Here is a 13,924-nt window from a genome sequence, read left to right on the forward strand (position 1 = left end):
TTGGAGGCGAAGCTGAATGCTGCGTACCTGTCCAACTGGTCTTAACTTCCGGCGGTTTGCGGCGAGGCCGTAGTCGATCTCCAATAATTACGCGCCACTGTCTCGGCTAATGCAATAATAACGGGTTTTCGGCGGTGTCCCGTCGATCCGCCTCGCCCACCGCCCCCCTCCCCGCCCCAACAAACCCCCTGAAACCCCCTACCTCCATGTCTGCGGTGCCCCATGTGCAACATGGTTAATGTTAACCATGTCCCGAGTGCCAAAAAAAGCAGCAAAATCCACGTCAACCAAAAGCAAACCGGCTCCCACGCTCTGTGCTAATTTGATCTCCACTTCTGTTTCTTGCCGTATTTTTTTTTTTTTTTGTTATGTCTTTCGGTATTTATAAATATTTCTATGGTTTTCAGATTTTTGTTATTTTTCTGAGGCTTTTTGTTATGGCTCGAAAAACCAGCAGAATTTGGCGAGTTGTATGCAAATGCTGACCAAAGAGTGAAATGAAAAAAATCGGGGAATGAATTGTTGATGTAAGCCAATCGACCATTGCGGCAAAGGAACTGCAAACTGAGCTGTCTGCGATAATGCCACATAAGGTGTGTTTTGAAACCCTCATATATATATTTTTTTTTTACCAAAAAAAAGTCAATATGATTGGGACGCAATACACTTATTATATATCAGTTTTTAATACTGTTTTATTGTAATTTAACTACAAATAAGTTATCAATTAAGTTATGTTAAATTCTAAATAAAAACGTTATGAAATAAAAAATGTCTATAGCAAAATTGCATTAAAAAATGTTAATAAGTTTAATTTAAATCAAATTTTTAAAGTTGCAAATTTAAAAACAAAACAAATTTGGCTAGTTTACTTTTACTTTTACGGGTTGTTGTATTTTCTTTAATACTTGTACAACATTACAAAAAATTTAATTTCTGTACATTTTCAGGTTTTTAAAAATACTGTAATATTATAATTATTTTATAATTTTATTTATATCAAAGCCATTAATTTGTTTAGGTGCAGATCTGACATTAGCACAGGGAATGGTTCCCTTATTCTTTTTCTTTTTTTTTCATGTAATCCGCATCGCGTATTCGCCCCGTTGCACTCCTCAATTTGCAAATAGATAAAACGAAACGAGAAATCAACTCAAACATATGGATTAGCATGTAATATGCCACACTCGCACACAAAAACACACAGATAAAGTCGAGACAAAGACATAGACAAGCCAGCCAATTGAGCAATTGCCACATTCAACAACAAATTCAAATTGAAAATGTGGGCAAAGCAAGCAAAAAAGTAAAAAAAAAATAATGAAAAAAGGAAGTAAAACAAAACTCAACCGCAGAGTGTCTTGTTTGAAGTACAAACAAAACTTCAATTGGCTGCCGGAGAATTGAAGGGGGGGGACTGTTTGTGATTTTGCGGCGGGGAAATATGAAGTCAGTCGGCAATTTCAATTTAGGCATCATAAAAACGAAACGGAGAATCGCAAATTATGCAGTATAAAACTGCAAATTAAATTAAGCAAGCTCCCAGTGATCAATCTGCTTTAGACCCCTTCACTTACCGCTATGGCATCCATCACCGCATTAACCATTTTCCTTCTTTTTCGTTTTTGTTTGTGTCCCTCGAGATTTGTTTCGCTTAACCAGTTGATCCCCTGTTTTAGTGTGTCTTCTGCCTGGTTTCTTATGATTTATTCGACAGTCGGGGAAACATTTTGCATAATTTCGCTTGCTTATTACTGGATTTAAGGTCGCAGTTCCGAATCCAATTCATTTGGTTCCTCGGTCTCGGCTGGATCTTCCTTCGCCACTCCTTTCAAATCTGTTGACATTTAATTAACGACAGGTGGTGGACTCCGCACCCAAATATGGGGGGGTTCTCCAATCCGCGGCAATGTGTACGTGCTCTTTTCCTGTGGGCAGAGAATTTAGAAAGAGTTATGGTTTTTAGTGGGCACTCAGAAAGTGGGATCTGAAAGAAGGCGTTCCAGTCGATGGGATGGATCGCTTCGATTTCAGACTCAACAAAAAAATTATAAATAAAAATAGTAATTAATGGGTTTGAAAGTAGAAAAGGATTGGTAAGTGGGTGTGCAATCAGCACATGATTGGCAAGCCAATTTAAGTATTAACAATTCACATTTCTTTTATTTAATTTCACAAGAAACCTCCGAAATTGTGTTGTTCAACACAAACTAACTTAGCAAAAATCGGAATAACTAAATTGGGAAAGCTGAAAGTTAGGTCATGTTTTATGGATCTTCTTTAAAACTGGAAATGTTTGTCACAACTATGTAAACTTCAAACAAGAAAGAACATTATAGCCCAAAAAAGAGTTTGTTACAATTTATATTGCCTCAGGTTTTGAAAAAACAGTGTAGAGTTAACCATCTTGAAAATTGTCAAGTTTTTATGACTTCTGGTGAAACTTTTTAAAACGACTTAAAATTAATAGTCATTTCTGTAGATCTACAGTAAATAAGATTTTAAATAGACATATTTAAAAGGGAATTAAAGCTTATGCTTGGACTGTTTAGTTTACTTGAAACTTGAAAAGAAACAACAATTTAAGACGAACGTTTACTGGATACTTTCAGGGACATCCTTTAATATACACTATGACTCAGGGATCTGAAAAAACTTTCCAGCATGAAGGCACAAACAAATAAAACAGACGACCCCAGACATCAACTGCCAAATGGAGTATTAAAAATATGAAAAAAGATAAAACGCGCGACTGTCTAAAAGTGAATGTATCTGCAAGATACTCGTACATTCATACGTTTTTAATTAAAACCCAAACGATTGCTCTGCCCCTGTCCAAACATTGGCCCGAAGTTTGTTTGACAATGTCCGTACCCGTGCCCGTACCCGTACCCGTATTCGTACCCGTATTCCTACCCGAAACCCCGCCACGCATTTCATGTGGATTGCGATGGTGATAATGGATAATGGATAATGGCGATGTAGATGTTGATGGTGATGTTGAAAATGGTAAAAGACAAAACCAAAAAAAAAAAAAAAAAACACAAAAAAAAAAAAAATAAACAACTGAAAACGAAATAAAATGAAAAACTCGTTTCACGTATTTTTCCACAATTTTCCGCATCTTATGCTCATTAATTACATTTTCATTTCAATTTCTGCATTTACATAACCATTTCATTTCGACTGTCGGCTGTTGGCTTTTTTATGTGCTGAACTGGCTCAAAGCCACGAAATTCCTCGGCCAGTTGACGGAAGTTGAATTGCAAATGAAATTTTTCCCCAGTTTCAGATACCAGATACAAGATACGCGTGTATACACTCGTATACATCTGACGAATACCAACGGCAATGGCCAGAAGTTTCAACTCAGGCTGAAATGCATTGGTTGTCGCATTTCTCAAAGCCACAAAACGCCAAATCGTTGGCAATCAAACGAGAAGCGTGAAAAAAATACAAGTCAACGATCCACCTGCCCCCTTTCCCCTTCTCCAAGATCCCCAAAATGAGGGGTACGCAGCTCATTACAATAGCTTTAAATGCATACAAAATGAGCGTTTTGTGTTGAAGCTGTTATTTATTTAGCTGCTTCTCACCCCTTTTTGCTGCATAAATTGCCGATCAGATATATCGATGGAGTAATGTCGCACTCGAAATGGAACTCTTCGCAATTTAGCGAAGCTATAGAATTGCTTCTGGCGAAAAATCAAATATAACTCTACGAAGTGAAATTGTGACACTTTTTTTCTGTATAAGCAGTATTGGTTTAATAAACAATATATAAAGTTTAAATTTTGTAACACAATGTTATTAAAGTTATTCAGATACGAATATTAATTATATATTTAACATCAATACTAGAATTATTAAAATTTTGTAGGCCTCAATTTATGGGAAACGAGGAAACCACGATCTTCAGCAAAACTTATATATATTTGTTAAACAAATAAAGTGTAAATTGTCAATACAAGCAATAAATTTTGCTTAAAGTCAATAAATAGGAAAAATAACAAACTTATTCCAAGATTTTATTCAGCTGTCACAGTATCGATATTATTAAACCAATTTCGTGCAGATCCAAACAGGTCTTTGGTTTATTTTCAAACCATACTTTGTTTACGATACTTTTTACGAGATCATTAACCGAATGTGATATAAGAGAAGACAGTTGGGGATGGGGATGGCAAAGAAATATTTGAGGCATGAAATATCAATAACAATATCAATACGACACATGGCGGTCAGCTAACGAGACTGTCGATCGGATCGATCTCTTGGGTTTATCAATTTCGCTCTTATGAATATTTCGGTTTCGCCTCGGTTATTTATTGAATTTGTGTTAAGGTTAAATAGCAGCGTGAAATTGAAATGAATTGTGTGATACAAACGAGATAAACGAGAATCTCGGTCGCTAGATTTCGGCGGGTCTAAAAGTCTAATCTTCTCGGAAAAGTCTTTATCGCTCGGTCGTTTCTGGCCTTTGTGCCGTTTATTTTCCCCGATAAACCTCAACGGCTGGACTGTCAATTGAATGATAAGGCCACTGTGTTCCAGAACCACAACCAGAACCAGAATCAGAGCAAGATCCAGAAACTTTTCTGTACGATGATGATTGCCTTGATGATGTCGCCGATGATGGGCTGGATGGCCTTTCAATCTCAATTGGGCCGAAGGTGATTTCTTCGCCAAGTCAAAATCGATCGCATTTCGTTGCCACTCAATTGATTTCTGGAGTAGATATGGCTGCACAGAGAAAAAATGCCACCATAATTGGTCGGCAATTCAAGACTATTTTGGGTCAATTCGTTAAATTCTTCTCTCAAGTATCCGAAAGTGGATTTAAACCTTACAAGCACCCATTTATCTTAATTTAGTCCAATCAGTTTAAAAAAAGCAATTTGAAGATTTAAAAACAAAAACATTGCGAGGGCATTCATTTCCCAATTTCCTAAAGCTGCATTTATTAAATAATTGTTTTAAACAAAAATTAAAGATACAACAACCTCTTTATACATAATCTCAATAAAATATTTTTGTTGCTTAAAATAAAGTACATTTTCCAAAATTTAAAAATGTTCTTGTTAGCTTTTATTATAAGATTCTTTGTTTGGTTTGAATATATAAATTCAATTTCAGTTTATTGTCTATTCAATTCGTTTGTCCTTTTAAATTGAATTCTTCGATATTCTGACGGTGTATTTCGATGGTGGCACTCGCCAATTGAAATGCATATGGGTCAGCCAGCCAATGGTTCCAATCAGCGAACAACAAGTGTCCCTTTAATTAATCTGCACAATTGCATTGGCGTCACTGCAATCGACATGCGATATGCCTGCCGTCGACTATCTGGCACTTTGTGTATGCGTATCTGTAGATACGGGCAATTCAGATCGCGTTGACCAAGGTCAGTTAGCGAGTGGTTAGACCAGCTCCAGATAAGTCCGGCTTTTGACTTCACACACATATCTGGCAGATAGCTACCATCGCGTTCTGGCCAGACAAAGAAGACTCCGGCTTTTACTTTCCACCAGACACTGAGAAAATCTACTCGCAAGCCAACCAGCCAACTAGCCAGCAAACCAGCAAACAAACACAAGCCGGAGTGAAGGAGACACAATACAATGACGACAGTTTCAGTTTGCACGGACAACAGACGCAACCAGGACGGCCAACCATATCAGCAGCCGTGGGCAAACAGAACGCACCAAAAAACAACACGAGGCGCAATCGAGTCGAGTGTCCCGACCACGCGACACCCATTATTCAAAAAATTCAAAACAATTATAGCAAAAAGAAACAAAAAATAGCCCAACAAATTGTCAAGACTACCAAAAAATTGGGAAATAAGGAATACAATCTAGGAAAGATTAGTCCAGCATGTATATTTTAGGAAAAAATGAATTTCTTCAAAAAAAAATTGTATGGAATTTAAATTTCTATACTTAAAGTTTATGTTTCTATAATTGATTAATCTTAGGAACGAACAAATTTGGAAAAATTAGTTTTGTTTAACATGCAGTCTTAACCTAGGTTATAATACCAAAATAAATCGTATATTAACCGTATCTAACTTTTTTATTTAAGTTTTCTACTAGAGTGACAGTAAATTATGTAATGATCTATAATCGTGGAATCATTAAACTCGAACTGCAGAACTCTTTCACGCTTTATTCTTGTGGTGTTATAACAAAATCTTGAAATTAAACTTCTTTATAATAATATATATATATATATATTTATTTTATATATTCTGTGGGTTAGAAAGATTTTATTATATGTCTTTAGACTGATATATTATTGTTGAATCAAACTGAACAATGATTTATAATCGTAAATTCATGAAACTATCTTAATTTGCCAAACTATTTCAGGCGAAACAACACGATGCGGATGAGCTGACATTTGCGAATTGTTTTATTGTTGTCTTTTTGGCTAAAAAGATCCTTCATTCCATTGTTGGCTGGCTGGAGAAGACGATATATCACTTCGCTCTCGGATCACTGGGTATGATGGAAACAAAACATTTTGTGTGCGGCGCATGGCAACCGAGGGAAGTGGCACCAACTTGCTGAAGTCCCAAGTCCCAAGTCCCAATAAAAAAAAAAATAAAAATGAAGGAGGCGAACTAGATGAGGGACACAGGCGGACCGGCCTTGTTTATGAATACGCGGGCATTGTCTGAATGCGTGATGCCGATGACGATGGCGATGGCGACTGCGGAATGCAGAATGCCAGCGAAACCAGGAAGAGGTGGCTCTGGATCCGAACGAGAATTGGCTGGCCAAAAAGATGCACGAAACAACAGCAAATATAAGATATATCGTATATTCTACGCGATGCAGATACTCTCAACATGTATAGTGTATAGTGTGTACGCAGACAGCGGTCGTGTGTGTTTGGGAACTAAACAAGAAAATATTGACACATAGATTAAGACTTATTAAGGGAGCTCGAGCTCGGTAGTCGTCGACATCAGATCGCTGGGAATGTTGCGACGAAAACTGTGAACTGGGCACTGGAAAAACCGAGATGAAGTTTGAGTTGGAGATGGAGTTGGTGATGGTGATGGTGTTGGTGATGGTGATGGAGTTGAAGTTGGAGCACTGTGACTGTGGCATGTTGCATGTCGCGTGGGGTGACATGTTGCCCGATCTGCCGTCTGCCACAAAAAACACGTGCAGCCGCAGTCGCAGCCGCAGCCGCAAATATATATACATACTATATATGCAGACCAAAGATACAGACACTTGGATTGAGGCAGGTTCGGCCGACGCACACTCATGGCCAATATTTGCCAGCAAATATGGTCGAAATCTATATTTAGACGCTGACGATCCGCCAATCAACCGATCGATCGATCGATCGATTCACAATCCACGATCCCCGATCGTCTTCCTCCAAAAAGCCGGCCTCGAACCCAATACCAAAACCAAGATCCAAAACCGGAGCGTATACACAGACAAAAAAAACTTTTGTAAAGTCAACCATTTAATATTTAAAACTCTCCCTAATAGTTGATTAACTATAAAATGTTAAATACACGGAAATATAGTAGTTGTCCAAAAAAAATTGTATGCACCTATTTTAATTGTGGTTTCTATTTTTGCATAAAAATGCCTTTTTTTTTAGTCATATGGAAGTTATTTATAGACACTTACATTTCATTATTAGTTCAGTTTAATTTTCAGCTTTTCTCTGAGCACTCAGGAAACATTTGTGGACTTAAAATCAACACTTAACAAAAGTGTTGAAAAAAAATATATATTCACTGCAAAAAATTGCCTTATACTAATGACTCACAGATTACTAGATGACACTCAAATGTTCCGAAGAGATAAATATTAGAGACATGTCTATTAAAAAAGATTATCTACATTTCAGAATAGTAGTTTTTAGAATATGACAAAAATAAATAAATTTTCTTAACTATTTAAACATTATATACAAAATAAATGGAATAACAAAACCAACAAAATACATTAAATATTTGCAAATAGGAAAGTAACAATTTTTCTATGTTTATAAAACCATTGGGTTTTTCTTCTGCGTGTAGCGGCATTAATTGGCTTTCTATTGGAACAGTTGGGCACAGTTGGTTAGCGCAAAGGCCAGCCAAAAAGCAAAACAAAGCCGAAACAAAAACAAAAGTGAGACTTGGCCAACTACGAGTATTTTTCGGCTGCTGCGCCCACATGGATTCATGGGACACACGGATATATGGACACATGGATACATGGATCGGTGCTAAAACTGATCGCTAAAACTGATCGCCAATGCAGCGCATTAGTCAAAGTTGACTTTTTTCCAGCGGCATTTGTTGTGTGGGTGTCATAGATCGGTGGTGAATTTTAGCTGAGATCATAAGGGCTTCTCAAGAAGGCAATCTGGACATAAAGTCCAATATGGATATGGTTTTTATTACAGTGTGATCACTAAACAGTCATCAAGTGATTATCGGTAGTCCGCAGATATTGTATACATATATGTCATTTAAAACTCACATATGAAAACCTTATCAAAAGCGAATGTTTATCATGTAACTTCAGAATTAAAATGAGGCCATATTGTTAACTAACGCTTATATCACTTAACAAATTGTAAGGAATTTATAATATAATTTCAAAATTATAATGTTAAACCTGTTTTTAAACCAACTGTGACTAACGCAATAAAAATAAGTCTGTACTTGTAGCGTTAGGATATAAATAAATGAAAATTAAATGAAATTTAATATAGTATACATTTTATTTAGTGACATTCAATTATTTAAGATATAACAAAATGAGATTATATTAACATTTAATATTTGCATATTTTGCTATGTCATAAAATGTTTTAAAAAACTATTTAACAATTAAAGCAGATCGATTGGCAAATTACTCCTAAGTAAAGGTAAATATAAGCAATTTAAAAACTGACCGTTGGATTATTCAGGTGTTAAATTATTGATGTTGGACAAAATCAATCAGTCCAACAAAGTTTAAGCGAAGAAGCTGCAACCACTTTAATAACTACAAGCAGAACATCAGCTTTTAGAGTTAGGCAAAAACATATTTATTGGAAAGCGCCCGCGGGAAGATTAACCCAAGAATAACTGTGCACATCGGGGGTCTTATAAAGTGTGTGTATTTAAATGACCATCGTGATAAACAACTAAAATATATGACTGGATTAGTAAGTCTATATGCGATGTGCCCATGCAGAGCTAAGATCATTAGCGGAGTAAACCACTGGCGATCGCTATCAACGAAACTGGGACGGCAAACAGATACAGATACAAATACAGATACAATGTCGGGTAACGCTAAATGCTAAGCTCTAAACTCTACCTGAACTGGACTGCGAAAGAAAAGAGAGCTAGAAAGCAACCCATTGATAAGAAAGGCTGCCGCAGTGGACTATCTAAAGCTAATAGCTACGACAACCGCAAATTGCATGAGAAATTCCATATCAAGACAGTGGGTTCAGAAAGCGAAGGACGGGAGGGGAGGGGTGTGGAGGGAAGAGGAGGGGGGGTCAGGTAGTGAGACACAGGTAATGACAGTAAACATTCTCCAGTTATCAGCAATCAGCAGTGATGCACGCACAGTGAACAAAATTAAACATATGTATCTTAGTTAAAGTAAATGAATCAGAACATTAAATTACCACAAATTTAACTAGTCAAATTGTAGTCCTATATTAAGAAATTAAACCAATTTTGGTTTGATTTTGTGGGATATAATCAACATAAGCAATTCTAAAAATATAAAAAATTCTAAAGTGAAAAATGAAATGAAATAGAAAAATTAAATAAAAATGAAATGTACTAAAAGTATTTATCCTTTTTTAACTAGCAAATACGTATATTTTATTTAATAGCTATCTAAATATATTTTTGCATTAATGGTTCCAGAGTATTTTTATTTAATACTAAGACTGCCAAATATCCTAATAATATTCCAGAAAAGGGTTAACAATCAGCTCCTTACTAAGTAATCAGTGTATTATATTAGAATTATTAATGGGGTTTTGTATAAGTAAATTTGAATAAGTTTCCTTCATTGCGCAGCATTATAATTTTTGGGAATATCATTAAGACGAGGTTGACTCACTTAAAATAATACAAATTTATGTACATATGTATATCTTCTACGAAATGTTCTCTCTGTGCACTTGTTTAAACCGCAGTGAGGTAATATAGACCCGATTCCGCGCAACTGAAACGCTTTTGTGGTGGCTTCGGTTTTGGTTTTGGTTTCGGGCTTGGATTTAGGATTTTGGCTTTTGGCTTTCGGTTTTGGCATGCGATAAGGCGACTGAATTTTTGGTCAAAAAGAGGAGGGGAGTGGAAGTGCTAACAGCGGCTGATTAGCCATTTCAGCAATTCGCAGCAATCCACACAAATTATCAAAATTCGAGCTGTTTATCATCAGGTGCGTGATAGCAGGAGGGCGGTGCCCGACGGGAGAAAATGACAACGGCGGCAAAAATGCGAATGCGAATGCGAATGGGAATGATGGGGGTATACTATATGTATAAGAAAAGGTGCTTTAAGGTGGACTGCGAATACCTGGCCGATTAGCAATCCACTGTCAAAATGCATTGAAAGCGAAAGACGACACTAAAGGAAATGCGCTCCAAAAGGTGCAATGTACTGAGTGGGCAAAAAAATCAAAAAAAAAAAAAAGAGGACGAGAAGAGAACGCAACGCACTTTCGGCGAGAGAGAAACGCACTCAAAGAAAAATCGGGCAATCTATAAAACAAAATAATATGTTCCCCCTTACAAAATTTTACACTTATATATTTCAACACTAGATGAGCAATAAACCTACTTAGGCTTTAAGATTAAACATTTAAAATTGATTAAGCAATTTTGGTAAATGTGCCTTGATTGTTAAAAGTCTATTTTTCCATCATTTAAGATTATGTTTTCGGTAAAAAAAATGTATTTAATTTTTTTAATTTGTTTATTGATCAGTTAAGATATTCATAGATTAAAATTATATGTTAAACATAAACCATTATTTCTTAAAGAAGCTTTACCTTACAGCAGCAGCTTTAGTTTAAGTTTGTAAATAAATTTATTAATTTAATTGTTTGTCAAATTTATCTTAAATTTAATGCAACATTTAAATCATTTACACACAAATAATGCATTTATATCAAAATAATTTTGATCGAATGTAGAAAAGCCAAGCAAAATTGTTTTAATATTTCTTCCGCCAATTATTACAGTGAATACAACTTTTTTTTAGTATCGCACTGATCCCAGTAAACACTGTATTTTCTTAGAGTGCCAAAAATAAAGGGCGAGTGTTGAAGAGTGATCGAGGAGGAGTCCGCGTGGTCGCTGAACTTGAACTTGCCGCAGGATGGGCAAGTAAAATATATGGACGGGGGGCTACTACATACTATCATCACATTCAATAAATTTATTACCAGGGGAACGCCAACGCCACCCAAATCGAAACTCTGGAACTCTCGATCTGGAGAACTCTGGAGCCTGCTCCAATTTTGTGCACACTCGTCGGCAAAACTCCACTACCACTTCACTTTTCGCACTTAACTTTGCTGTTGTTGTTGTTATTAAACAATTAAATATAAATAACACAACGATGTGGTGCAAAAGCACAAAAAAAAAAAAAAGGGAACAGAATAGGAGGAAATAAAAAAATATGTGTATTTAATTGAGCGCGACACGCAGCGATCTTGTGCGACACATTTCAGCTGCAGCAATAGCAATTCTCGCGATCGTCTAGCGCCGAAACGCTTTATGACTACGACTACGACTACGACTGCGACTACGACTTTTGACTCGACTCTCGCTGTTGGGTATTCAATTTTGGTTTCTTCACTTCGGTTTTCGGTAGAAGGCGGTACCGGTGTACAAACGCGACGACCGACTGTGGCCGAGTGCGAACTCGAACTGAACTGAACTAAACTGAACTGAAGTGAAGTGAAGCCGCCGACAAAACGAAGATCGCCGCCAATCGGCGACGCCAGCGGCAGCAGCAACAACGCTGTGCGATAATAACACCAGCAACAACAACAGCAGCAACAACAGCAGCAACAGTAACAACAGCAACATCAACAACACACCAGCAACATTACGAGATGCGAAACGATTGCGCACTGTGGTCACGGCGCTTTGGAATATTCTGTCGGAAGATCGCTAAACTATCAGGTATAAACATCAAAAAATTCTACTTACTTTAACCATTTTGTTTTGGGGGGACGGGCTAAATCACCCATGATACAAAAAAAAATGTAAACCCTTAACTGGGTTATACAATACAGTTAGAAGGCCGAAAAAAATAATATAATATATAATATAAATAAAAATAAAAAATATATATATCGGTGAAATAAAAATATTTAATAAATTACTAAAAAATGTATTTAAAAAGCTAGTGTTAAAATCTGAGACCAATCGGTCTAGCCGTTTTCGAGTAATGTGGTCACCGACTTTGAAAATCTTTTTGTTTGTGATATGGAGCTAAGTTATTAAAATTTAAAATAGATACTCATAGAATTTTACCTCATTGTCTTTATGTACTTTAATTTACTGTGGTCACTGTGGCCATAGGGCCGGATGATCGCCAATCAAAAAGGTATTTCTCAATCTAAACATTGAAAGTGTCAAGTCTCAAACAAGCCAAAGAAAATAGTCTTCTAAAACCCAAAAAGTTGTGCTTTTAATTTAACAAATTTGTAAACTGTTCCAAAATCACATTTGTTATATCTGTATAATTTAAGTTGTGAGCTATGGACTGGTTAACCAAATAGCTAAGTCATGTGAAAGTCAACATTTTAGATTTCCCTTATAACAGTAACATTCGTTTCCATGAATATGCTGACCAAATCAATATACAGTGTTGTGAAATGAGACTTTGGATTGTCAGATAATTTTGACACCTACAATTTACATTGGCAAGCAGTTATTCTTGTCTTGAGCTAAATTGCAGTTGCAGATTTGTTTTAATTTCACAATCTCTTTAGTTTTCCCTTTTTTTTTTGCTTTACGGCTTGCCCGTGTTCTGCTCAGTCAAAACTTGGGGGAAAAAAGTTTATTGAAGTCAATATAACAGCTTTTGTAATCCCGCGAGTGGTAAGGGAAAAACTTTACATGGAAATACCCCAAAAAAATTGCCATAGAACCTAAACTATTGTAATATGAATTTTAAGCTATTAGGTATGAAAAAAGTCTCTATAAGATGAGCATTTAATAAATACCACTAAAGTTTTAGACTATTCGGAAACGAATTAAAACTTAAAAGTATAGGGGCTATGTTATTTAGTACTGATTTAAAAATTATACTTTAACACTGACAGATGTTCATTTTCAAGACACACTTATTAAAACTAATCTTGTAGTTTTTTTTTTGTGTGTACATCGACTTGGCTGTTTATGCTTATAGTGTATCAAACAAAAACACTTCTTCACAAGGTATGAATAAACTGACGAGCGCATCTTCAACTACAAAAATTTCTGATATCAATTTTTTTAACGACTATTTATTTATTTTACCAAGAATATTAACATTATTTTTATTAAATAAGTTTCGTAATCGGCACGCTGGTGTAATTTACTTTTTTAGAGTCTTAGAATAAAAGCCATACCTTTTGATTGCAATTTTTTTTGGCTTATTTTCAATATATATTGTAGTCTCACCGGGGCTCATCGTCACTACGTGGACGGCAGTCCACAGAGATATCGGCGAAAAGGAGTCTTTTTATTTTCTATTTAACTTCACTTCCCCTTCACACTTTTTCTTTTGATTCTAAGATAAACTGTTACTTTAGCTTTGTTATCAGTTTGTGTTTGGTACATATTTGCACGAGAAATGGAATTTGAGAAAGATGACGATGCCTTACTCGAAAAGAATAGAAGCCATTATTTCGTGGGCAGAATGCGGCTTGTTTGCTTCGCTTGACATTAA

At 36.0% G+C, this 13,924-nt stretch overlaps 1 protein-coding gene across 1 annotated transcript in view; it reads right to left on the minus strand.

Moving 5' to 3' along the window:
- LOC108140860 (protein sprint) overlaps positions 1 to 11,903 on the minus strand; it is a 113,197-nt gene extending 101,294 nt beyond the window's left edge. The window contains exons 1-2 of the mRNA XM_017263846.2: positions 11,424 to 11,903; positions 1,578 to 1,928 (exon numbers count right to left, since the gene is read on the minus strand). Coding sequence (XP_017119335.1) covers positions 1,578 to 1,607 — 30 coding nt within the window. The 5' untranslated portion in view covers positions 1,608 to 1,928; positions 11,424 to 11,903. The remainder of the gene's footprint in view (positions 1 to 1,577; positions 1,929 to 11,423) is intronic.
- Positions 11,904 to 13,924: the final 2,021 nt, after the last annotated feature.

The sequence above is a fragment of the Drosophila elegans genome, unplaced genomic scaffold, assembly GCF_018152505.1.
Source record: "Drosophila elegans isolate 14027-0461.03 unplaced genomic scaffold, ASM1815250v1 contig_149, whole genome shotgun sequence".
Lineage (NCBI taxonomy): Eukaryota > Metazoa > Arthropoda > Insecta > Diptera > Drosophilidae > Drosophila > Drosophila elegans.